At 42.5% G+C, this 24,979-nt stretch overlaps 1 protein-coding gene across 1 annotated transcript; it reads left to right on the top strand.

Moving 5' to 3' along the window:
* Positions 1-7,322: 7,322 nt before the first annotated feature.
* CYP24A1 (cytochrome P450 family 24 subfamily A member 1) lies at positions 7,323-23,905 on the top strand. Its single transcript, XM_069750923.1, has 12 exons — positions 7,323-7,780; positions 9,216-9,406; positions 11,930-12,023; positions 12,332-12,428; positions 14,402-14,493; positions 14,696-14,807; positions 15,350-15,495; positions 15,660-15,826; positions 16,831-16,909; positions 17,762-17,959; positions 21,686-21,803; positions 23,058-23,905. Exons 1-12 carry the CDS (start codon positions 7,535-7,537, stop codon positions 23,090-23,092), a joined length of 1,575 nt encoding a protein of 524 aa, XP_069607024.1. The 5' UTR covers positions 7,323-7,534; the 3' UTR covers positions 23,093-23,905.
* Positions 23,906-24,979: the final 1,074 nt, after the last annotated feature.

The following is a 24,979-nucleotide window of genomic DNA, read 5'->3' as shown; positions in this document are numbered from 1 at the left end:
TCCCTGTAATGTTACATAGGACTGCAGGTAGCATGTACTACATTATCTGTACTCTGAGCTATAACCGTGTTCCCTGTAATGTTACATAGGACTGCAGGTAGCATCTACTAGATTATCTGTACTCTGAGCTATAACCGTGTTCCCTGTAATGTTACATAGGACTGCAGGTAGCATCTACTAGATTATCTGTACTCTGAGCTATAACCGTGTTCCCTGTAATGTTACATAGGACTGCAGGTAGCATCTACTACATTAGCTGTACTCTGAGCTATAACCGTGTTCCCAGTAATGTTACATAGGACTGCAGGTAGCATCTACTACATTATCTGTACTCTGAGCTATAACCGTGTTCCCTGTAATGTTACATAGGACTGCAGGTAGCATCTACTAGATTATCTGTACTCTAAACTATAGCCGTGTTCCCTGTAATGTTACATAGGACTGCAGGTAGCATCTACTACATTAGCTGTACTCTGAGCTATAACCGTGTTCCCAGTATGTTACATAGGACTGCAGGTAGTATCTACTACATTATCTGTACTCTGAGCTATAACCGTGTTCCCTGTAATGTTACATAGGACTGCAGGTAGCATCTAGTGCATTAGCTGTACTCTGAGCTATAACCGTGTTCCCTGGAATGTTACATAGGACTGCAGGTAGCATCTACTAGATTATCTGTACTCTGAGCTATAACCGTGTTCCCAGTAATGTTACATAGGACTGCAGGTAGTATCTACTACATTATCTGTACTCTGAGCTATAACCGTGTTTCCTGTAATGTTACATAGGACTGCAGGTAGCATGTACTACATTATCTGTACTCTGAGCTATAACTGTGTTCCCTGTAATGTTACATAGGACTGCAGGTAGCATCTACTACATTATCTGTACTCTGAGCTATAACCGTGTTCCCTGTAATGTTACATAGGACTGCAGGTAGCATCTACTAGATTATCTGTACTCTGAACTATAGCCGTGTTCCCTGTAATGTTACATAGGACTGCAGGTAGCATCTACTACATTAGCTGTACTCTGAGCTATAACCGTGTTCCCAGTATGTTACATAGGACTGCAGGTAGTATCTACTACATTATCTGTACTCTGAGCTATAACCGTGTTCCCTGTAATGTTACATAGGACTGCAGGTAGCATGTACTACATTATCTGTACTCTGAGCTATAACCGTGTTCCCTGTAATGTTACATAGGACTGCAGGTAGCATCTACTAGATTATCTGTACTCTGAGCTATAACCGTGTTCCCTGTAATGTTACATAGGACTGCAGGTAGCATCTACTAGATTATCTGTACTCTGAGCTATAACCGTGTTCCCTGTAATGTTACATAGGACTGCAGGTAGCATCTACTACATTAGCTGTACTCTGAGCTATAACCGTGTTCCCAGTAATGTTACATAGGACTGCAGGTAGCATCTACTACATTATCTGTACTCTGAGCTATAACCGTGTTCCCTGTAATGTTACATAGGACTGCAGGTAGCATCTACTACATTAGCTGTACTCTGAGCTATAACCGTGTTCCCAGTAATGTTACATAGGACTGCAGGTAGCATCTACTACATTATCTGTACTCTGAGCTATAACCGTGTTCCCTGTAATGTTACATAGGACTGCAGGTAGCATCTACTACATTAGCTGTACTCTGAGCTATAACCGTGTTCCCAGTAATGTTACATAGGACTGCAGGTAGCATCTACTAGATTATCTGTACTCTGAGCTATAACCGTGTTCCCTGTAATGTTACATAGGACTGCAGGTAGCATCTACTACATTATCTGTACTCTGAGCTATAACCGTGTTCCCAGTAATGTTACATAGGACTGCAGGTAGCATCTACTACATTATCTGTACTCTGAGCTATAACCGTGTTCCCTGTAATGTTACATAGGACTGCAGGTAGCATCTACTACATTAGCTGTACTCTGAGCTATAACCGTGTTCCCAGTAATGTTACATAGGACTGCAGGTAGCATCTAGTGCATTAGCTGTACTCTGAGCTATAACCGTGTTCCCAGTAATGTTACATAGGACTGCAGGTAGCATCTACTACATTATCTGTACTCTGAGCTATAACCGTGTTATCTGTAATGTTACATAGGACTGCAGGTAGCATCTACTAGGTTATCTGTACTCTGAGCTATAACCGTGTTCCCTGTAATGTTACATAGGACTGCAGGTAGCATCTACTAGGTTATCTGTACTCTGAGCTATAACCGTGTTCCCTGTAATGTTACATAGGACTGCAGGTAGCATCTAGTGCATTAGCTGTACTCTGAGCTATAACCGTGTTCCCTGGAATGTTACATAGGACTGCAGGTAGCATCTACTACATTAGCTGTACTCTGAACTATAACCGTGTTCCCTGGAATGTTACATAGGACTGCAGGTAGCATCTACTACATTATCTGTACTCTGAGCTATAACCGTGTTCCCTGTAATGTTACATAGGACTGCAGGTAGCATCTACTACATTAGCTGTACTCTGAGCTATAACCGTGTTCCCAGGAATGTTACATAGGACTGCAGGTAGCATCTACTACATTATCTGTACTCTGAACTATAACCGTGTTCCCTGTAATGTTACATAGGACTGCAGGTAGCATCTACTACATTAGCTGTACTCTGAGCTATAACCGTGTTCCCAGTAATGTTACATAGGACTGCAGGTAGCATCTACTACATTAGCCGTACTCTGAGCTATAACCGTGTTCCCAGTAATGTTACATAGGACTGCAGGTAGCATCTAGTGCATTATCTGTACTCTGAGCTATAACCGTGTTCCCAGTAATGTTACATAGGACTGCAGGTAGCATCTACTACATTATCTGTACTCTGAGCTATAACCGTGTTCCCTGTAATGTTACATAGGACTGCAGGTAGTATCTACTACATTATCTGTACTCTGAGCTATAACCGTGTTCCCTGTAATGTTACATAGGACTGCAGGTAGCATCTACTAGATTATCGGTACTCTGAGCTATAACCGTGTTCCCTGTAATGTTACATAGGACTGCAGGTAGCATCTACTACATTATCTGTACTCTGAGCTATAACCGTGTTCCCAGTAATGTTACATAGGACTGCAGGTAGCATCTACTAGATTATCGGTACTCTGAGCTATAACCGTGTTCCCTGTAATGTTACATAGGACTGCAGGTAGCATCTACTACATTATCTGTACTCTGAGCTATAACCGTGTTCCCAGTAATGTTACATAGGACTGCAGGTAGCATCTACTACATTATCTGTACTCTGAGCTATAACCGTGTTATCTGTAATGTTACATAGGACTGCAGGTAGCATCTACTATGTTATCTGTACTCTGAGCTATAACCGTGTTCCCTGTAATGTTACATAGGACTGCAGGTAGCATCTACTACATTATCTGTACTCTGAGCTATAACCGTGTTATCTGTAATGTTACATAGGACTGCAGGTAGCATCTACTAGATTATCTGTACTCTGAGCTATAACCGTGTTCCCAGTAATGTTACATAGGACTGCAGGTAGCATCTACTAGATTATCGGTACTCTGAGCTATAACCGTGTTCCCAGTAATGTTACATAGGACTGCAGGTAGCATCTACTAGATTATCGGTACTCTGAGCTATAACCGTGTTCCCTGTAATGTTACATAGGACTGCAGGTAGCATCTACTACATTATCTGTACTCTGAGCTATAACCGTGTTCCCAGTAATGTTACATAGGACTGCAGGTAGCATCTACTAGATTATCGGTACTCTGAGCTATAACCGTGTTCCCTGTAATGTTACATAGGACTGCAGGTAGCATCTACTACATTATCTGTACTCTGAGCTATAACCGTGTTCCCTGTAATGTTACATAGGACTGCAGGTAGCATCTACTACATTATCTGTACTCTGAGCTATAACCGTGTTCCCTGTAATGTTACATAGGACTGCAGGTAGCATCTAGTGCATTAGCTGTACTCTGAGCTATAACCGTGTTCCCTGGAATGTTACATAGGACTGCAGGTAGCATCTACTACATTAGCTGTACTCTGAGCTGTAACCGTGTTCCCAGTAATGTTACATAGGACTGCAGGTAGCATCTACTACATTATCTGTACTCTGAGCTATAACCGTGTTATCTGTAATGTTACATAGGACTGCAGGTAGCATCTACTAGGTTATCTGTACTCTGAGCTATAACCGTGTTCCCTGTAATGTTACATAGGACTGCAGGTAGCATCTACTACATTATCTGTACTCTGAGCTATAACCGTGTTCCCCGTAATGTTACATAGGACTGCAGGTAGCATCTACTACATTAGCTGTACTCTGAGCTATAACCGTGTTCCCTGGAATGTTACATAGGACTGCAGGTAGCATCTACTACATTAGCTGTACTCTGAGCTGTAACCGTGTTCCCAGTAATGTTACATAGGACTGCAGGTAGCATCTACTACATTATCTGTACTCTGAGCTATAACCGTGTTCCCTGTAATGTTACATAGGACTGCAGGTAGCATCTACTAGATTATCTGTACTCTGAGCTATAACCATGTTCCCTGTAATGTTACATAGGACTGCAGGTAGCATCTACTACATTAGCTGTACTCTGAGCTATAACCGTGTTCCCAGTAATGTTACATAGGACTGCAGGTAGCATCTACTACATTATCTGTACTCTGAACTATAACCGTGTTCCCTGGAATGTTACATAGGACTGCAGGTAGCATCTACTACATTATCTGTACTCTGAGCTATAACCGTGTTCCCTGTAATGTTACATAGGACTGCAGGTAGCATCTACTACATTAGCTGTACTCTGAGCTATAACCGTGTTCCCAGTAATGTTACATAGGACTGCAGGTAGCATCTACTACATTATCTGTACTCTGAACTATAACCGTGTTCCCTGTAATGTTACATAGGACTGCAGGTTACATCTACTACATTATCTGTACTCTGAGCTATAACCGTGTTCCCTGTAATGTTACATAGGACTGCAGGTAGCATCTACTACATTATCTGTACTCTGAGCTATAACCGTGTTCCCTGTAATGTTACATAGGACTGCAGGTAGCATCTAGTGCATTAGCTGTACTCTGAGCTATAACCGTGTTCCCTGTAATGTTACATAGAACTGCAGGTAGCATCTACTACATTATCTGTACTCTGAGCTATAACCGTGTTCCCTGTAATGTTACATAGGACTGCAGGTAGCATCTACTACATTAGCTGTACTCTGAGCTATAACCGTGTTCCCAGTAATGTTACATAGGACTGCAGGTAGCATCTACTACATTAGCCGTACTCTGAGCTATAACCGTGTTCCCAGTAATGTTACATAGGACTGCAGGTAGTATCTACTACATTATCTGTACTCTGAGCTATAACTGTGTTCCCTGTAATGTTACATAGGACTGCAGGTAGCATCTACTAGATTATCGGTACTCTGAGCTATAATTGTGTTCCCTGTAATGTTACATAGGACTGCAGGTAGCATCTACTACATTATCTGTACTCTGAGCTATAACCGTGTTCCCAGTAATGTTACATAGGACTGCAGGTAGCATCTACTACATTATCGGTACTCTGAGCTATAACCGTGTTCCCTGTAATGTTACATAGGACTGCAGGTAGCATCTACTACATTATCTGTACTCTGAGCTATAACCGTGTTCCCAGTAATGTTACATAGGACTGCAGGTAGCATCTACTACATTATCTGTACTCTGAGCTATAACCGTGTTCCCTGTAATGTTACATAGGACTGCAGGTAGCATCTACTACATTATCTGTACTCTGAGCTATAACCGTGGTATCTGTAATGTTACATAGGACTGCAGGTAGCATCTACTAGGTTATCTGTACTCTGAGCTATAACCGTGTTCCCTGTTATGTTACATAGGACTGCAGGTAGCATCTAGTGCATTAGCTGTACTCTGAGCTATAACCGTGTTCCCTGTAATGTTACATAGGACTGCAGGTAGCATCTACTACATTATCTGTACTCTGAGCTATAACCGTGTTCCCTGTAATGTTACATAGGACTGCAGGTAGCATCTACTACATTAGCTGTACTCTGAGCTATAACCGTGTTCCCTGTAATGTTACACAGGACTGCAGGTAGCATCTACTACATTAGCTGTACTCTGAGCTATAACCGTGTTCCCTGTAATGTTACATAGGACTGCAGGTAGCATCTACTAGATTATCTGTACTCTGAGCTATAACCGTGTTCCCTGGAATGTTACATAGGACTGCAGGTAGCATCTACTACATTATCTGTACTCTGAGCTATAACCGTGTTCCCTGGAATGTTACATAGGACTGCAGGTAGCATCTACTACATTATCTGTACTCTGAGCTATAACCGTGTTCCCTGTAATGTTACATAGGACTGCAGGTTACATCTACTACATTAGCTGTACTCTGAGCTATAACCGTGTTCTCTGTAATGTTACATAGGACTGCAGGTAGCATCTACTACATTATCTGTACTCTGAGCTATAACCGTGTTCCCAGTAATGTTACATAGGACTGCAGGTAGCATCTACTACATTATCTGTACTCTGAGCTATAACCGTGTTCCCAGTAATGTTACATAGGACTGCAGGTAGCATCTACTACATTATCTGTACTCTGAGCTATAACCGTGTTCCCTGGAATGTTACATAGGACTGCAGGTAGCATCTACTACATTATCTGTACTCTGAGCTATAACCGTGTTCCCTGGAATGTTACATAGGACTGCAGGTAGCATCTACTAGGTTATCTGTACTCTGAGCTATAACCGTGTTCCCTGGAATGTTACATAGGACTGCAGGTAGCATCTACTACATTATCTGTACTCTGAGCTATAACCGTGTTCCCAGTAATGTTACATAGGACTGCAGGTAGCATCTACTACATTATCTGTACTCTGAGCTATAACCGTGTTCCCAGTAATGTTACATAGGACTGCAGGTAGCATCTACTACATTATCTGTACTCTGAGCTATAACCGTGTTATCTGTAATGTTACATAGGACTGCAGGTAGCATCTACATTATCTGTACTCTGAGCTATAACCGTGTTTCCTGGAATGTTACATAGGACTGCAGGTAAAGCTCGTGGAGCTCTGCTACCTGTGCAGCCTGCACCCACAGGTGTAGTGTGGCCTGTGCTGTGTGGGTTAACCCCCGGGTGACTGAGTGCAGCCATTCCACACATGACACATGTCAGCTGGTCACTCACATTACATAACGTATCAAAGAGGAGAAAATGCAGTTTTCAGGGCTGCGAGGGCGGAGCCTGCGTGTGCCGACCAATCAGGAGAGCGGTGCTGGACAACGCCTTGATCCTGGGATTTGGCTGCAGCCGGGACCTCTCCTGCCAGGATAACTGCCCAATCATGAACTCGGAGGAGCAGAGCACCTTGTGACGCGCCGGCCTCTCCCATTGGTGGGCGTGGATACGGCACCTAGTCCTGACACCCCTGCTATACATATATATACCATAGCACAATGCAGCCACCCCAGCCAGAACCAAGCAACCCCCTGCACAATGGCTGCAAGAGTCAGAATGTGGCTGATGATGATGAAGGCTAGGGGCATCAGTGTCCACCACAGCATCCCTAACCCCGCAGTGACCTGTGACCTGAAACCCCAGGAGCTGCCTGTGACCCCGTCACCTCCACCCTCCTGCCCACACCACCCGTCTGCGCTGCCCGGCCCCACCAACTGGCCCATCCTGGGGAGCCTGGTGGACATCCTGAGGAAAGGAGGACTGAAGAGGCAGCACCAAGCGCTGGTAAATAGCTCCCATAATGGGACCTCATCAAAGATTCAACAACACAATATAGCATGATTAATATATTACAGGTAACATTATTGTGTTTATTGCATGCAGTGTGACCTGTGGGAGGACAATGAATCCAAAAGATAGGCATCACTGAAATATGATGTAAACTCAGGGTATAATGCTGATCTACGAGTAGTATAATAGTCTTAGGATGGATTCTCATAGAATTCACATAGTTCTGCCATTACTTGTCATATCAGTACATTATAGTCTGGCACATTATATGGTTATGTTTATATATTACATATTATATTTTATATTGTTTTTATATATTATATTATGGTACATTATATGGTTGTTACATATTACATGTGTTTATCATACTATATTCTTTGTTTTTATACATTATATTATGACATTCTACATTATCCTCCTTTCTCTAATTTTATTACGTTACATTGTTACATTTTTTTTTCTATTACATTATATATATATATATATATATATATATATATATATATATATTTTACATATAGTTACATTACACTATTATATTACATTGTCTATCACCTTATTACATCCTTAGGTTATATTATGGCATGTGGTGCTACATTATACTCCATTCTCAGACTGTTATTCCATTATTTATGTTTATGTTGCATTATCTTGTTACATTTGTTAAACTATCAGATGACGTTTTCCTGCTTCTGCTAATGTCAGAGAACGTTTCTAATCTACAATGAGCGAATACGTTAATAACCGACCTCTGTGGCAGGGAAAGGGTAAAAATGAAGGAAATGTAACTTAGTAATAACTTAAGAGAAAAGAAAAGTGGTGAAAAAAATGAAGATGAATGCAAAAAGGAACAAGAAGGCAAGGAAAAGTCCAAAGATGAAGAAGAATGGAAAGTGAAGATGAAGTTGAAAGGAATGTGCCAGAGGATGAGAAAAGAAAAATGGGGCTGATAAAGGAAAAAAAAAGAAGCGGCAAAGAATTAAGAGGAAAGAAAATGAATATGAAGATGATGCTGGAGGACAAGGAAGGAAACCAACGAGAAAGAGAAAAAGAAAAGAAATGAAGGAGAAGAACAAGAAAGGAAATTTAAGAGAATTATGTGAAGAAGAGAAAGAAAGGAAACTAAGGAGAAGGAGGAAAAAAGAAAGGAAACCAAAGAAGGGGAAAAGAAGAAGAAAGGAAATCTGGGAGAAAGAGAAAAAGAAGAAAGGGAACTAAGGAGAAGGTAAAGAGTAATCTTAAGAAGAAAAAAGAGGAAATGAAAAGAAAGTTTTGGAGATAAAGCTGATAATGAAAGGAAACAAACAGAACATGGGACTAGTTAGGAGTAAGAGGAGCTAAAAGCTAAACGTGACTGTTTCTTTCTCCATTACTCTTGTGGGGTACACGGTGTATTAGGACGTCACTATTCTGTCTTTTGTCCCTCCAGGCTGGGTACCACAAGCAGTTTGGGAAGATATTCCGCATGAAGCTCGGCTCTTTTGACTCCGTCCACATCGGAGCCCCCTGCCTGCTGGAAGCTCTGTTCCGGGAAGAAAGCAATTACCCCAAGAGGCTGGAGATCAAGCCATGGAAGGCGTACAGAGACTACCGGCAAGAGGCCTATGGACTCCTGATACTGTAAGTCTATGTGATTGAGGAGACCAGCAGTTCTCACTTGTAGAGTTCCCCTTTAGGAGGTTTTATTACTATGGTCATTAGGGAGCGGTAGGAATCTGTGATATTGTTACCACGTCATGGCTTGGATTGGGGTATGGGTGCAATTCTCCCCAATCGCACTGGCCAGGATCCGGAAAGCTGCTGTATGCAGGGTCCGCACACTGGAGAGCTGCTCCACCTGTTCTTCTACCTGCAGGGCTGATACATTTCTGTGTCTAGATGATACAACATTGGGGCAGATTGATTTTCACAGTCTTAGACCAGGCAGGCAGACTTGTCACAGGGGCGCAGGCATCAGGGGCATCATCCGGGGTTCCAGATGTGACCGCGGAGCAGAGAATGAGCCCTCAGTGACTTTTGGGCTGCATGATTGTGGGAAATGGATCACTCTCATCATCCTGGATCTCGGGTGTATCACCTGCACATGATCCATGTAAGATGCCACACACAGATGTTTTTTTTTTTTCTGCAGCTCTGGTTGTGAGTCAGCATCCCTCAGTTCTCACTTCTGTACTTTCCCTTTCACTGTCGGAGAAGCTCAGTAGGAATTAGAAAATGTGCTCATTGTATAATGTGAGGCTCCGCGTCTTTGCGCTTCAATTCCTCACCATTTTCAGGGTCTCTACTGTCAGGAAATATGCTGATTTATTGATTACATCCAGAGACTGAGCACAGCTGAGAGTTGGTGACAGTGTATCAGTGTAGACAATCCTCTGAGATAATCACAGATCCGGCACAAAACGTCTGTTCTACCTGAATTTTACACATTCACCTAAACAATGAAATTAACAAACAGCTCTGCAAGTTGTCTCAGACTGTAAGGGTATGTGCACACGCTGCGGATTTTGCTGCGGTTTTCCATGAGTTTACAGTACAATGTAAACCTATGGAAACCGCAATCCGCAGTGCACATGCTGCGGAAAAAAACGCACGGAAACGATGAGGGTTACATTCCGCAGAATGTCAATTCCTTGTGCGGATTCCGCTGTGGCTTACACCTGCTCCATAATAGGAATCTGCACAAAACTGCGGTAAATTTGCAGTGAATACGCAGGTAATCCACAGTGCGGTTTACCTGCGGATTTACGAAAACGGGTGCGGAAAAATCCGCAGACATCCCACTTACGTGTGCACATACCCTAAAGGTCCCAGCAAGCAGATATCTTAACAATGGGGAGAAAATATTTTTGATGCCTAAGGGGGTCATGTAGGACATTCGGGGTCATACAAAGGTCAGCACCCCGCCTGCTCACCTGATGAGTACTACACATGTCACCGTATAGCCCAAGCCTGACCTGTACACACCATGTATACCAGTGCATGCTAGGTCATGTTCACACGTTGCAAAAAACGTCTGCTGCAATTGGGTCACAAATCCACCTGTTACTTGTGGGTTTTGTTGTGTTTGGCTACAGATTTCACCCTATCCATAACAAAGCAATGAATAGGGTGAGATCTGTACTAGGATGAGCACGCCGCAGATCTGACATCCAAACCATGCTTTCATTTTTTTATTCTGCAACCTGTGAATGGGAATTTGAAAGCTGATATTTACTTTTATTGTTCTGTAAATTGCTTCAGATTTGTAATGCGGAATCAAAAACCCCCAAAAACGGCTACATGTGAACATAGTCTGATATGCCATGCAGGGTCTGTGGAAAGCTTGGTGACAGGAGTTATGGCATCTGTGCTCATCAGTCTCATACAAGCGTGTTGTCCAAGGGTCTGCTGTCTACGGGACCAGGAGTATAAACAGACCTAAGAGGGCCTTGGGTCAAGAACAATATATGGACCTTTTGCAGTCCAAAAGGCTCCTCATAATGCACAATTCCACCTACTTCGAAGGTACTAGTGGGCCCCTGGTTACACTAATAGTACAGCACCTCGCCCATGCACTGTGTTTTCACACCCGGCTACCAGGGAGGTCGCCCATTTGCAAAATCTGTATAAACTGTGAGGAGACATTGCCACATATTTTCCCACTTAGTCATGAAAAACATGAATAAAGATGAATTGTAAACATGGAGGGGACAGGAAAACCAACCCAGCAGCATCCAGACGAGCAGCGCAGCCAGGTGACGGCACAGACGTAATATTATTCTTACTGCCTCAGAAATCCTGTGGTGATGTCTCTATTTGTACAAGACTCATTAGGAGATCTAAGAGCGGCCGCAGCACAAATCTCTCCTGTCCTGACGGTTGTTACAATGTGTCAGTCAAGGTTAAGCATATTAGTCTGGGATGTTTACCTCACTCGGGATTGTTAGGCCTGGCCTGCAACTGTAACAAACCCTCTGCTACTACAACTATTAGCTATTAGAGGTTTTCACTTTTAAGATAAAAGCAAGGCTGTGGTCATTCACTACATGCAAGCAGAGACCGATACAATGGATAGGAGCCACCTCAGTATTGCTAGGGCAGCCATATTGGCAGGATTATGGGTTGTTGGGGCTCAGTGTAATCCTGCCTTTCCTCTCCATCCAGAGAAGGTAAAGACTGGCAGCGGGTCCGCAGCGCCTTCCAGCAGAAGCTGATGAAACCGTCGGAAGTTGGGAAATTGGACACCAAAATCAATGAGGTAAAATTCCGCAACCTAATCTGGAAATCCAGCTGACAACCAACATGGCCGCTATATGAGCTGATTCCCAATGTTCTCCGCCTCACAAATAGCAGACGTTACCAACTGTTTGATCATAAGCAGGTCTGTCTGTATAATGGAGGGGTCTTTGAAATCTAGTGGGCTTCCTCTGTGGGAACTGTAATGGCAGCCACGTAGCTACCGGAGACAGAGCTGAGAAGTGTCACCACCACTGACACAATAATGGTCACTCAACAGGACTTCATGATTCCGGCTACTTTATATTTTTCTCCATTTTCCCCTTCCAGGTGATGGAAGATTTTATCCGGAGGATTGACAGCGTCCGTACAGAGGAGGGAAGGATCACAGACCTGTACTGTGAGCTGAACAAATGGTCGTTGGAGAGTAAGTCCCTATTATACAATGGCACGAGCCGGGAAGGTGGAGGGATCGCTGAGGGAGCAGGAAATGTGGCGATCACTTTCAATGCATGTATATTAGGCTAAAAATTATTTTTGCAATCGGGGTTAGAGTAAAAATTTTGCACAGTTTGGCTATTCAAACTTAAAAATAAGGCCACATACACCATGTATAAGGTAAAATAGTAATTTTAATATATTATGTAGTCAAGTATTTATTGGTTAAGATGATAAAAGAGAGTAATTAATAAGAAAGCTACAATGGATGAATGAAAGCAAAAGGGGGGGGAAAAGGAAAAATCCCAACCAATAAAGTCCCAAATACAATGTGACATACCAATATATTTATTTATAGTGGCAGCAACAAGGGTGTCAGCACAATGACATAAAAAAATAGTTAAAAAAATAGTGACGCTCTCATGGGATATGGGAATGTAGGAAGGAGGGTATATAATATATGTAATACTAACAGTGTCCAAGAAAAACAAGCAGCACGATAAGGAGTTTTCATTATACGAGGACAGAGAAAAGGGGTTAAGTGTCAGTGCACTCCTCTATCTTACATATTCATAAATAGTGAAACAAGATACAACTATATATTGCAAAGAAAACACTCATCGTGGGCCCATGTACGGTGTGTCACCTAGTAGTGAAGAAAGTGTTATAAGAAAACTAATGAGTACTACACGAGTCTAGCTCCTTCATCCAAGTGGCATCCACCCTGACGCGCGTTTCGGCTTCCGCCTTCGTCGAATGATGAATGATAAGACAATATATGAGATTGAAATCATTAAACTGCATTAATTATGCCATAAATTGAGTATTAAAAGGTATTATAATGTCATGTTAAAGGGACACTGTCACCTGAATTTGGAGGGAACAATCTTCAGCCATGGAGGCGGGGTTTGGGGTTTTTTGATTCACCCTTTCCTTACCCGCTGGCTGCATGCTGGCTGCAATATTGGATTGAAGTTCATTCTCTGTCCTCTGTAGTACATGCCTGCACAAGGCAATCTTCCCTTGCGTAGGCGTGTACTATGGAGGACAGAGAATGAACTTCAATCCAATATTGCAGCCAGCATGCAGCCAGCGGGTAAGGAAAGAGTGAATCAAAAAACCCCAAACCCCGCCTCCATGGCTGAAGATTGTTCCCTCCAAATTCAGGTGATAGTGTCCCTTTAAGGTAAAATAACATATATCCAGCAAAAAAAAAAAAAATATACACCGCAGCTTCTTTAACTTAAGTGTGATATCATCAGGGGAATGTGATAGAAGCAGGGTAAGTGACAGCAGCGCCGCCCCCTGATGACAATCCATTGTAATGCGGTGTTAAAAGTTGTATAACTGCTGTCAATCCCCCCTGCTTCTATCACTACCGCTCCCTGATAATTTCCTGTTCCAGGAAGGGCGATAGAAGCTGTAAGAAGTGACTGCGGGACCTTCCTCCTGTGACATCCCACTTGAGACTCCCCTCAAACAAAACATCACAGGAAGTAAAGAAAAAAAAAAAAGAGGGATTAGCTAAAATGGGGAACCAGTAGGACATTTTCAAATAAAGCAAATTAAAAAATTGTGGCGTAAATATTTATACAGGGCATGTTATGTATCGGACAAGTCCTTTAACTGTGATGTGGTATGCAGACGTGAATCAGCTGAGAAGAGGTCAGAAAAATACAGAAAAGAGTTACAGACTCCCTGTCAAACTCACTGATTGATTCTTTGTTAACTCATTCTGCATCCAACAGAAGACAGTGCAGCATAAAGGCTATGGAAGGCAAACGGTGCAAAATTTTTAATAAATCCCAATTGCAAGAATGATTTTTAGCCCCAAATACATGCATTTAAGTAAAAAAAGTTATCTTTATTACTTATATTCCACCCCTAATTTTTATACATTTAACCAATCACACATTTTTTTTTTTTTATCACATGTATCTTAACCCTTGCTCTTTTTTTCAGGTATTTGTCTCGTTCTCTATGAGAAAAGATTTGGATTTTTGCAGCCCAATCTTGGAGAAGAGGCTTTGGACTTCATCACAGCCATAAAAACAGTAAGTCATTTATTCCTAGTAATACCTGCGATTCTTCAGGGAGGAAAATGGGAGCAACCTGATAAAGCAGAATTAATCCCCTTGGGATTGGTGACTTGTCTGTATATGACATATCCAGCTGTCCGTACAGAAGTATTATGCCCCTGTGTACATTATAATGACTGTACCATTGCCCTGGCTGTAATCCTGTTCTCTATGGCAGATGATGAGCACATTTGGGCTGATGATGGTGACGCCGGTGGAATTGCACAGAAGCTTAAACACAAAGATTTGGAAAAATCACACCGAGGCCTGGGACAGCATCTTCAGAACCGGTGCGTTATAGACCCATCTCCTTCAGCTTGTCACACACGACATGATGGCGGTTGTGCTGCTGAGATAGACTCAGATACACAAGTCAGCTGAGGGTATTATGCATTGTAGACTTAAACAATTTTTCCCAAAATTACAAGTTATCCCTTTTCTACTGTCACTCCGTTTTCTCCGGCAGTCCTATAGACAATGAATGCAGCAGAAATTGAGAATGTGCACCTCCGCTACATTCAAGATAGGACTCCAGTGTCCAGCTTGCGAGATCGCTGGGGGTCCCAGTGGTTGGACCCCAGTGATCAGCAAGTTATCCCCTATGCAATTGATAGAGGATAACTTGCTGCCATTCAGCAGAGCAGACTGTATCACGAAAAAATGAGATACTACAATTCATCCGAGAGCTCAGCAGACAGTATCACGTATGATAGTCTTAGATGCACCTGTAAGCAGACAATAACATGATAGGATTGGTTGGAAAACAGCAAGCAGTATCGCTCTTTACCATGATCTGATACGTTCTGCATCTCATTCCTTGCTTCCTCCACAGCCAAGTGTCACATAGACCGGAGACTGATGAAGCTGTCATCTAAGGACAATGAAGACTTCCTCTGCACCATCTACAAGGACAGCAAACTGTCCAAGAAGGAGATGTACGCCACCATCACCGAGATGCTGATCGGAGCCGTGGAGACGGTATGAAGGGTTTACATCCATTATCAGCAGTGATAGAGCTGACGTGACAGTCGGGCGCACGCCGCCATGCGACCACTGACATCTGCTCCCCGCTGACAATTTAAGTGGCTTCATGTAGTCGCTGAACTTGTTGCGATTCATTTCTTTTGCACTTTCTCTTGCAGACGGCAAACAGCTTTCTCTGGGCCATATTTAATATTTCCCGTCATCCAACCATTCAACAGAAACTTTACGACGAGATTCAGAGCGTGTTATCGCCGGACCAAGTGCCGACAGCGGAAGATATCAGGAATATGCCGTATCTAAAGGCGTGCTTAAAGGAATCCATGAGGTACAAGGGACGAGTTACATTACGGGATCGCTCACACCACCAGACGAGTGTTATCTGATGTTTTCTCGGACAGCACCCGGACCAATGTTATTCTATGGGGCAGTGCTGAGGAGTGTTGTCTGTCTTGGCATGAGAAAAAAATCACAGCATGCGTAAATCGGACGAGACTCACCCTTTCAAGCCTATGGGTTCATGGAAATTATCAGACAGACTCAGGCCGGTTTCACATGTCAGTGGCTCCGGTACGTGAGGTGACACGTGGTGCTGAAGCGGCCATTCATATCTTCTTTCCAGCAGCGTTCGCTGGAAAGAGGATATGAACAATCTTTTTTTTTTTTTTTTTTTTTTTTTTTAAACACGAGGACAAAAAAAAAAAAAAGGATTTTTCATATCTTGTTTCCAGAAAACGCTGCTGGAAAGAAGATATGAATGACCACTTCAGCACCAGATGCAGGGGACAGCGCTTATCTCTAGCGCTGTCTCCTGCACGCTCCGTGCCACGGGAGCTCACGGAGACACGGGCACGGATAATTCCGGTACCTATTTATTTATTTTTATTTTTTTTCCGGTACCGGAATTATCTGGACATGTGAGACTGGCCTCATAGAAATTTTGGACTCCATCTTCTCCTCACAGTGTTCTCCAATTCTGGCATCTGAGAAAATCGAATTACACTATGGTGACACTCTGATCAGAGTTTGACCAGAGTGTCATTAGCATAATTGACCTGATTATCTCAGATTACAGAAGCTATGGTCATGCTACCCTAGTCTATATCTGTAATCGGGTCTACTACTCCAGTCACATCCAGAGCTGCACCTACAACACCACTATCAAACATGATCCATTTCTGTAATATGCTCATATTCATATATATTATAGTGTGTGTGTGTGTGTATATATGTGTATGTGTATATATATATATATATATATATATATATATATATATATATATATATATATATATATATATATATATATATCTCTTGTCAATTGTGTTCTAGGATAAGCCCCTCTGTTCCATTTACCACCCGCACCCTGGATAAGGAGACTGTACTCGGAGAATATGTTTTACCCAAAGGGGTGAGTACTCCCATTAATGTAATTGCATAGTCACATAACCAGGACAGATTTCATCCTAAACGATGACTGTTTCCATTCACTGAAGGCAAACAGAAAAAAGAACTGATAGAAAAAGAAATCTAAATGCCAAGCCTTACCCTATATGTGCAGAGACTGATCCTCTGGTTTCTGTGTTTTTCTTCTGCCCTGTGGGCACTCTGCCCCCTGACCTCCACCTCACTGTATGCTGTGTGTCTGACCCTTCACCCCTCCCCCACAGACCCTATAGCAATGGTAGGCCTCATCAGTCTGACATCTCATAATGTTCAGCTTCCAGTGCCAGGACCCCTCCCCACACAGCAACACCGCTTGGCAGATCAAGCTGGCAAAGTGCTGGGGTGAATTGGCCAAAATCAGCAAAGCAGGGAAATGTTATGTAACAGTCGGCTGTTTGATTAAAGGGAGAAATGTTGTTATCAGATCTACACCTGGATTATATCACCACGCTCAGTATACTGCTCCGTGTCCAATCACCCAACAGGCCCACTGCACCATAGCCTATGCTCAGCACACTGTACCCTGATATATCCTCCGGCTCACTACACTGCACCCAATGGGCACACTGTCCCCTGACCTCCACCTCACTGTATGCTGGGTGTCTGACCCTTCACCCTTCATTACATTGCCCTCTGATATATCCTCCGGCCCCTTACACTGCACCCCTTCCTATTCACCAGCTCACTACATTACAATGCGTCCTATTATGTAGGTTCCCTCTCTGACAACTGCCATTTGCAGTGAGAGGAACCTGCAGTTCAGGTCTATCCTGATACAATGTGCTGACAGTAAGGATTTTGTTGTCCCCTCATGCAGACTGTCCTGACCATCAACAGCCACGTGCTAGGATCCAATGAAGAATGCTTTGATGAATGCAGAGCGTTTCGCCCAGAGAGGTGGCTGCAGGACAAGAGCACAATCAACCCATTTGCGTATGTACCTTTTGGAATCGGAAAAAGGATGTGCATTGGCCGACGCCTGGCAGAACTGCAGCTGCAGCTTAGTCTCTGCTGGGTGAGTATCACATGCGCCCCAAGGGTCAGTATCCCGTGCCTCCCAAGTACCAGGGTCTTAAACCCATCCAATAAATTAATTAAAATAAAAAAAAAAATAGTGGAGTAAAAACTAAAAAGGTTTGTTTTTTTAATGCAAAAACCTACTTTTATCCAACAAAACAATTGGCGCTTATAGAGTATTAATAAACCCCCCAGTACGATGCTTTGAACAGCAGCCACTTTTGGATAGTAATGACACTGGTGAATAAAGAATGTCTTTATGTAACATATGCAAATTGTCTCTTCAGAGAGGAAGAGGACTAGAACTCTAGTGCCACCAATTGAAAGTAGCAATCCTAACAGTCAATGTCGACCCTTGAACGAGCCTTGTCACATGACTTGGGGTAATAGCCAAACCAGAATCTCAAGTTGTAGACACTGTTTCGGGGTACTGCCCCTCGTCAGTGCAAAGTGGAGATCTGGTTTGGCTGATTGAGAGGCGTCTGACCGGGATCCAAGAAGTATCGTTTCTTTATTTAACGTAGAAATACAAATTAAGAGTTGCGTGGAGTTGATGTTTCCAGATAAAACCTCAGTTTGTGTCCATCGTGGGCGCCCTAGATCACGTTTCCCCACCACAGTCCAATAGACGTCCAGTGATGAGATAAGAGTATATTAAGAAGTTAGGAGAAAAGCCTCAGCCCTATATAGTGCAGTGCCAGCAACTTATAGGTTAATGAGACATCTATGGAATTGACTATAAAGAGTGTCTGTAAGATAAGGAACAGTCTAAGGCTGCCGTCACACTATCAGTATTTGGTCAGTATTTTACCTCAGTATTTGTAAGCCAAAACCAGGAGTGGGTGATAAATACAGAAGTGGTGCATATGTTTCTATTAGGCCGCCGTCACACATGCGAGTTTTACGGACGTAAGAGCGCAGAATCTACGTCCGTAAAACTCGCAAAAAATACGGCACAATTATTCTCTATGCCCCTGCTCCTATCTGCCGTATTTTACTGATCAGTATTATACGGCTTTCTACGGCCGTACAAAATCGCAGCATGCTGCGTTTGTCACCGTACTGCGCAAGAAATACGCCAATGAAAGTCTATGGAAGCGTGAAAAATACGGATTACACACGGACAAGCAGTGTGACTTGCGAGAAATACGCAGCGCTGTTAGAGAGAAAAGCCGGTAATTCAGTGCGGTGTACAGTAAAATCACACTGACAGCTTCCAGTCCAATAGATATAATAAATGTGTACACATAGAATAGGTATATATATATATATATGTCAGTGAGACACATATATGTATATATATTAATATTTATTCCAGCGCTATACAGCTTGAAAGCCGGTAATTCAATTACCGGCTTTTTCTTTCTCCTTCATAAAACCCGACATGATTTGAGACATGGTTTACATACAGTAAACCATGTCTTCTCTCCATTTTTTTTGCAGATTCCACACTACTAATGTCAGTAGTGTGTATCTGCAAAATTTGGCCGTTCTAGCTCTTAAAATAAAGGGTTAACTGGCGGAAAAAATTGGCGTGGGCTCCCGCGCAATTTTCTCCGCCAGAGTAGTAAAGCCAGTGACTGAGGGCAGATATTAATAGCCTGGAGAGGGTCCACGGTTATTGGCCCCCCCCTGGCTAAAAATATCTGCCCCCAGCCACCCCAGAACAGGCACATCTGGAAGATGCGCCTATTCTGGCACTTGGCCACTCTCTTCCCATTCCCGTGTAGCGGTGGGATATGGGGTAATGAAGGGTTAATGCCACCTTGCTATTGTAAGGTGACATTAAGCCTAATTAATAATGGAGAGGCGTCAATTATGACACCTATCCATTATTAATCCAATTGTAGTGAAGGGTTAAATAAAACACAAACACATTCTTTAAAATTATTTTAATGAAATAAAAACAATGGTTGTTGTAGTATTTTATTCAACGCCCAATCCAGTCACTGAAGACCCTCGTTCTGTGAGTAAAGAAACATAATAAACCAACAATATACTTACCCTCCGCAGATCTGTAACGTCCAACGATGTAAATCCTTCTGAAGGGGTTAAAACATTTTGCAGCAAGGAGCTGTGCTAATGCAGGCTGCTCCTCGCTGCAAAACCCCAGGGAATGAGGCTAAAAATAGATCAATGATCTATATTTAGCATCATTTGCGGTGAGGCGCCCTCTGCTGGCTGTTCATAGATCGTGGGAAATTACCTAGAAAGCCAGGGAGCCAGGGAGCTTTCTAGGTAATTTCCCACGATCTATGAACAGCCAGCAGAGGGCGCCTCACCGCAAATGATGCTAAATATAGATCATTGATCTATTTTTAGCCTCATTCCCTGGGGTTTTGCAGCGAGGAGCAGCCTGCATTAGCACAGCTCCTTGCTGCAAAATGTTTTAACCCCTTCAGAAGGATTTACATCGTTGGACGTTACAGATCTGCGGAGGGTAAGTATATTGTTGGTTTATTATGTTTCTTTACTCACAGAACGAGGGTCTTCAGTGACTGGATTGGGCGTTGAATAAAATACTACAACAACCATTGTTTTTATTTCATTAAAATAATTTTAAAGAATGTGTTTGTGTTTTATTTAACCCTTCACTACAATTGGATTAATAATGGATAGGTGTCATAATTGACGCCTCTCCATTATTAATTAGGCTTAATGTCACCTTACAATAGCAAGGTGGCATTAACCCTTCATTACCCCATATCCCACCGCTACACGGGAATGGGAAGAGAGTGGCCAAGTGCCAGAATGGGCGCATCTTCCAGATGTGCCTGTTCTGGGGTGGCTGGGGGCAGATATTTTTAGCCAGGGGGGGGCCAATAACCGTGGACCCTCTCCAGGCTATTAATATCTGCCCTCAGTCACTGGCTTTACTACTCTGGCGGAGAAAATTGCGCGGGAGCCCACGCCAATTTTTTCCGCCAGTTAACCCTTTATTTTAAGAGCTAGAACGGCCAAATTTTGCAGATACACACTACTAACATTAGTAGTGTGGAATCTGCAAAAAAATGGAGAGAAGACATGGTTTACTGTATGTAAACCATGTCTCAAATCATGTCGGGTTTTATGAAGGAGAAAGAAAAAGCCGGTAATTGAATTACCGGCTTTCAAGCTGTATAGCGCTGGAATAAGTATTAATATATATACATATATGTGTCTATTGACATATATATATATATATATATATATATATATATATATATATTCTTTTCTTTTTGGGACACATGGATCACTTCTATAGCGGTATGTTGGTTTTGCAAGCCTGCGAGAAAACCACGCAGTACGGATGCCATACGGATTACATACGGAGGATGCCATGCGCAAAAAACGCTGACACAGCCTGCCTACGGAGGAGCAACGGACCATTTTTTGGGGGACTTTTCAGCGTATTACGGCCGTAATATACGGACCGTATTGTTTTACGCTGTGTGTGACGCCGGCCTCATACTTTTCCTCTTGTTCCACTCCTGGTTTTGGCTTACAAATACTGAGGTAAAATACTGACCAAATACTGATAGTGTGACCGTAGCCTAAGTGAGAACAGTCTGTGATTAAAGGAATTAAATCAAATAAAAATATGGTTTTAATATTGTATTAATGGTAAACCTATCGAGCTCTGTCTTGTCCCACTAAGTTCCCCTCATTAATACCTTTCCTTACATAAGGATGAGGCTTCATAATGATGTACTGGCCCTTTATTTGGATGCCTAATCTGTTTCAGCTGGTTCGGAGATACAACATCGTGGCCACGGATGATGAACCTGTGGAGACCATTCACTCGGGGACGCTAATGCCCAGCAGAGATCTTCCAGTGGCCTTCCTCAGGAGGGAGACAGTAGGTGTGTCTGGACTATAAATTTTGGAGATTGCGAAGGGGGTTGTGATTTTGGATCCCCATTGGAACAGTTTGGACTCCCATCAGCAGTCATTTAAAGGGATAGTTATTACAAAAATTCCAAGAAACTTTATGATCCTGGTTTTATGTTACTATTCCTGAGTCACCCTTTTCTTGGATTATAAGATTGGCATGTAGTGGCAGCGGATGGTGGAGCGAGCTTGGCTCAGGCCACAGAGAAGAGTGCAGTAATGTCACCACTGTATAAGTAATGAATAGGAACTGCAATGATTGGGGAATATCCTGAGCTTTGGGCCAATAGATGTCCAGGTTATCATCACAACTTAAAGGGCCTCCACCCAAAATATTCAAACTACATGGTGTACGTCACAAGGTGCCCACTCCCTGGTGGCTTCTACAACAAGCTATCATGGTCCTAAATTTAAAAATATTCCTATCTTAACTTTTTATGACATACAGTCATGGTCGAAAGTGTTGGCACCCTTGAAATTGATCCAGAAAAATGAAGTATTTCTCCCAAGTCCCTCATTTGATTTATATGGGAGTTCTGAAAACTGCTAGTCCTCTTTTGGAAGATCTATACAAATGAATGAAGACAGGTTCACCTGCATACCCACCTCCATTCTGGATGGTGCACGATTTCAAGATAGATCGAGGTCATAGTGGTGGGAAACAAGTCAATCAGACATTAAGGAACTAATCCCATGGATACGGTATAAAAGACTGAGATGGGAATATCCCCTTTAATTTGTCCATTATACATACAAGGGGCATCTTCCTTCAATATTTCTAGTGCCCCGAATGTCATACAATCTATAGAAATCGGGGTAACAACTCCAACTCCTTCAGAACCATAAATAAGGGCTGTCACCCAGCTTTCCTCTGACCCTGAATGGCATAAGAGATTACATTCAGTAAAGGCAGGTGCAGACGAGGATATTTTCGGTATTTGTGTGATCCAAAAAAGCATCAGACCATGTTAGCTTATGGGGCTGTACGCATTTCCGATATTTTCCTCAGACAAAGACTATTCGAGGAAGAAAATCGCATCTTGCCTGAGTTTGATCCAAAATTCCCAAATCAATGAGTGTGTGGTAACCCTCAGTCTGCACTCGGATGCCAGTAGACTCTCGGGGGTCCCAAGCCCCTGCCTTTCCCCCTAAATAAACAATTATGTAACAAGCAAGTGTTCATCTTCCTAAATACTGATTACATTCCCATCATCTCTCATTGACAGGTGTCTGTGTGTTCCCAGCTCTGAGCGACACATGAAGAAAAGTGTACTGGTTCCTGCATCTGTACTGGCTGGCACTGGGATTTATTGACAGCGCTGTCCACGATCCTTTAACCCCTCAGATTACACAAGGTGCAGATGTTTACAATCAGCCATGAAGTCTAATGTATGAAATCGGCAGAGGTCGGGGTCCTCATGGTGGAGTGCAGATCGGGGTCGGAGTGCGGTGCATTTCCAGAAAGTACCAGTGTCCATGCTCAATTCTGCTATAAATGGATCGAGGCGTCGCAGGGACGTGGAGGTTCATCTGTGATAAGAGGAAGCCACAACAAGAGAAAACACACGTAGCCGCCCAATTCAGAGGATCGCCACAACAGGTGGATGCACTTTGAGTCGAAAAACATTTAAAGTTTTGTTTTTTCTTTTTGATTTTTTTAAATTCTCTCTTGATCTGTTTTGAGAATAGCTAAGAAGCAAACATTAGAACCCCAATTTCAAGTTCTTTGGAGAATATTCTAAAATCCTTCAAAAGTTCATACTCCTAAATCTTCCCATCTGAAAGCAAGTCCCTGCCCATATGACTGGAAAGACTCCACCCACATGACTGGAAAGACTCTAGCCACACCACCAGACTCCACCTGGATTTCGGAACTTTTTTCATTGTGACCAATATCGGGGCAGATAGTACTGCTTGCCGCCTTCTATGTACATAGTTTTTGGGATTTTGTTAATGCCATTTGTAGATTTGTACATAAAAGATTGTTATAATCTCCAGTCTTATTAGACTTTGTATATATATTTTTTTCTATGTGACGTTGCTGCTTTTATTCAATAAACACTCAAAACCAAAATGTGTTTCTGCTATTTGACAATTAAGCTGTGACTGTTGGGGTCCGGATGGGACACACAATCAGTTGCAATGTTTGGATTTCGGAGGAAAGTCCGTTGGAGAGAGAATTTTTTTTTTTCCAGGTCTCCATTGTTCGGACTCTGGTTCTGGTACCAGTACTGAACTTTGGACTAAAGTTCTGATCATGCACTATAACCTGAACTTCCACGGGTCCACTCATCCCTACTTATAACCATATTGTACAAACAACAGAAAATAGAACAAATATCAGAAGGTGAATTGTCTGCAAACATTTACATTAATTCTATGCATGAAGATTCCTAGGTTATACCACCTGTGACCTGTACATATAATTATATACAGAAGATACCCAGATTATACCAGCATGGTATCACTATATACAGTGCTTTGATAAAGTATTCATACCACCATGAACATTTCCATATTTTTTTTCACGTTACACCCACAAACTTTTTTTTATTTATTTTTACTATTTTTACTTTTTTTAATTTGTATTTTATGTGATATACCAAACACAAAGTAGCAAATATTTGTGAAGTGTAAAGGAAATGATAGATGGTTTTCTAAATATTTTAAATATATGAATCTGTCAATATTCTGGAGGACCACCTTTCGCCGTAATTACTGCTGCAAGTCTTTTGGGGTATCTCTCTTCCAGCTTTGCACATCTAGAGGTGATATTTTTGCCAATTCTTCTTTGCACACTCACTCTAGCTCAGGGGTGTCAAACTGCATTCCTCGAGGGCTGCAAACAGGTCATGTTTTCAGGATTTCCTTGCATTGCACAGGTGATAATTTAATCACCTGCAGAGAATGATTCCAGCACCTTGTGCAATGCTAAGGAAATCCTGAAAACATGACCTGTTTGCGGCCCTCGAGGAATGCAGTTTGATACCCCTGCTCTAGCTCGTTGAGATTGGATGGAGGCGTCTGTGAACAGCAATTTCAATTTTTGCCACAGATTCTCAATGGGATTTAGGTCTGGACTGTGACTGGACCATTCACACACATGAATATGCATTGATCTCAATCATGTTTAGCATTGTTTTCCTGC

This window comes from Ranitomeya imitator, chromosome 2 (genome assembly GCF_032444005.1).
Source record: "Ranitomeya imitator isolate aRanImi1 chromosome 2, aRanImi1.pri, whole genome shotgun sequence".
NCBI classification, from domain to species: Eukaryota; Metazoa; Chordata; class Amphibia; order Anura; family Dendrobatidae; genus Ranitomeya; species Ranitomeya imitator.
Note: the sequence above shows the minus strand (reverse complement) of the source record. Positions and strands in the feature narration are given on the sequence as shown.

What these genes read in the sequence shown, in the direction of transcription:
- CYP24A1 (XM_069750923.1), top strand. Translation starts at nt 7,535, where the DNA reads ATGGCTGCAAGAGTCAGAATGTGGCTGATGATGATGAAGGCTAGGGGC. An exon ending in TGCTTAAAGGAATCCATGAG is followed by an intron (nt 15,827 to 16,830) that starts GTACAAGGGACG and finishes ATTGTGTTCTAG; the next exon opens with GATAAGCCCCTCTGTTCCAT. An exon ending in TGCAGCTTAGTCTCTGCTGG is followed by an intron (nt 17,960 to 21,685) that starts GTGAGTATCACA and finishes AATCTGTTTCAG; the next exon opens with CTGGTTCGGAGATACAACAT.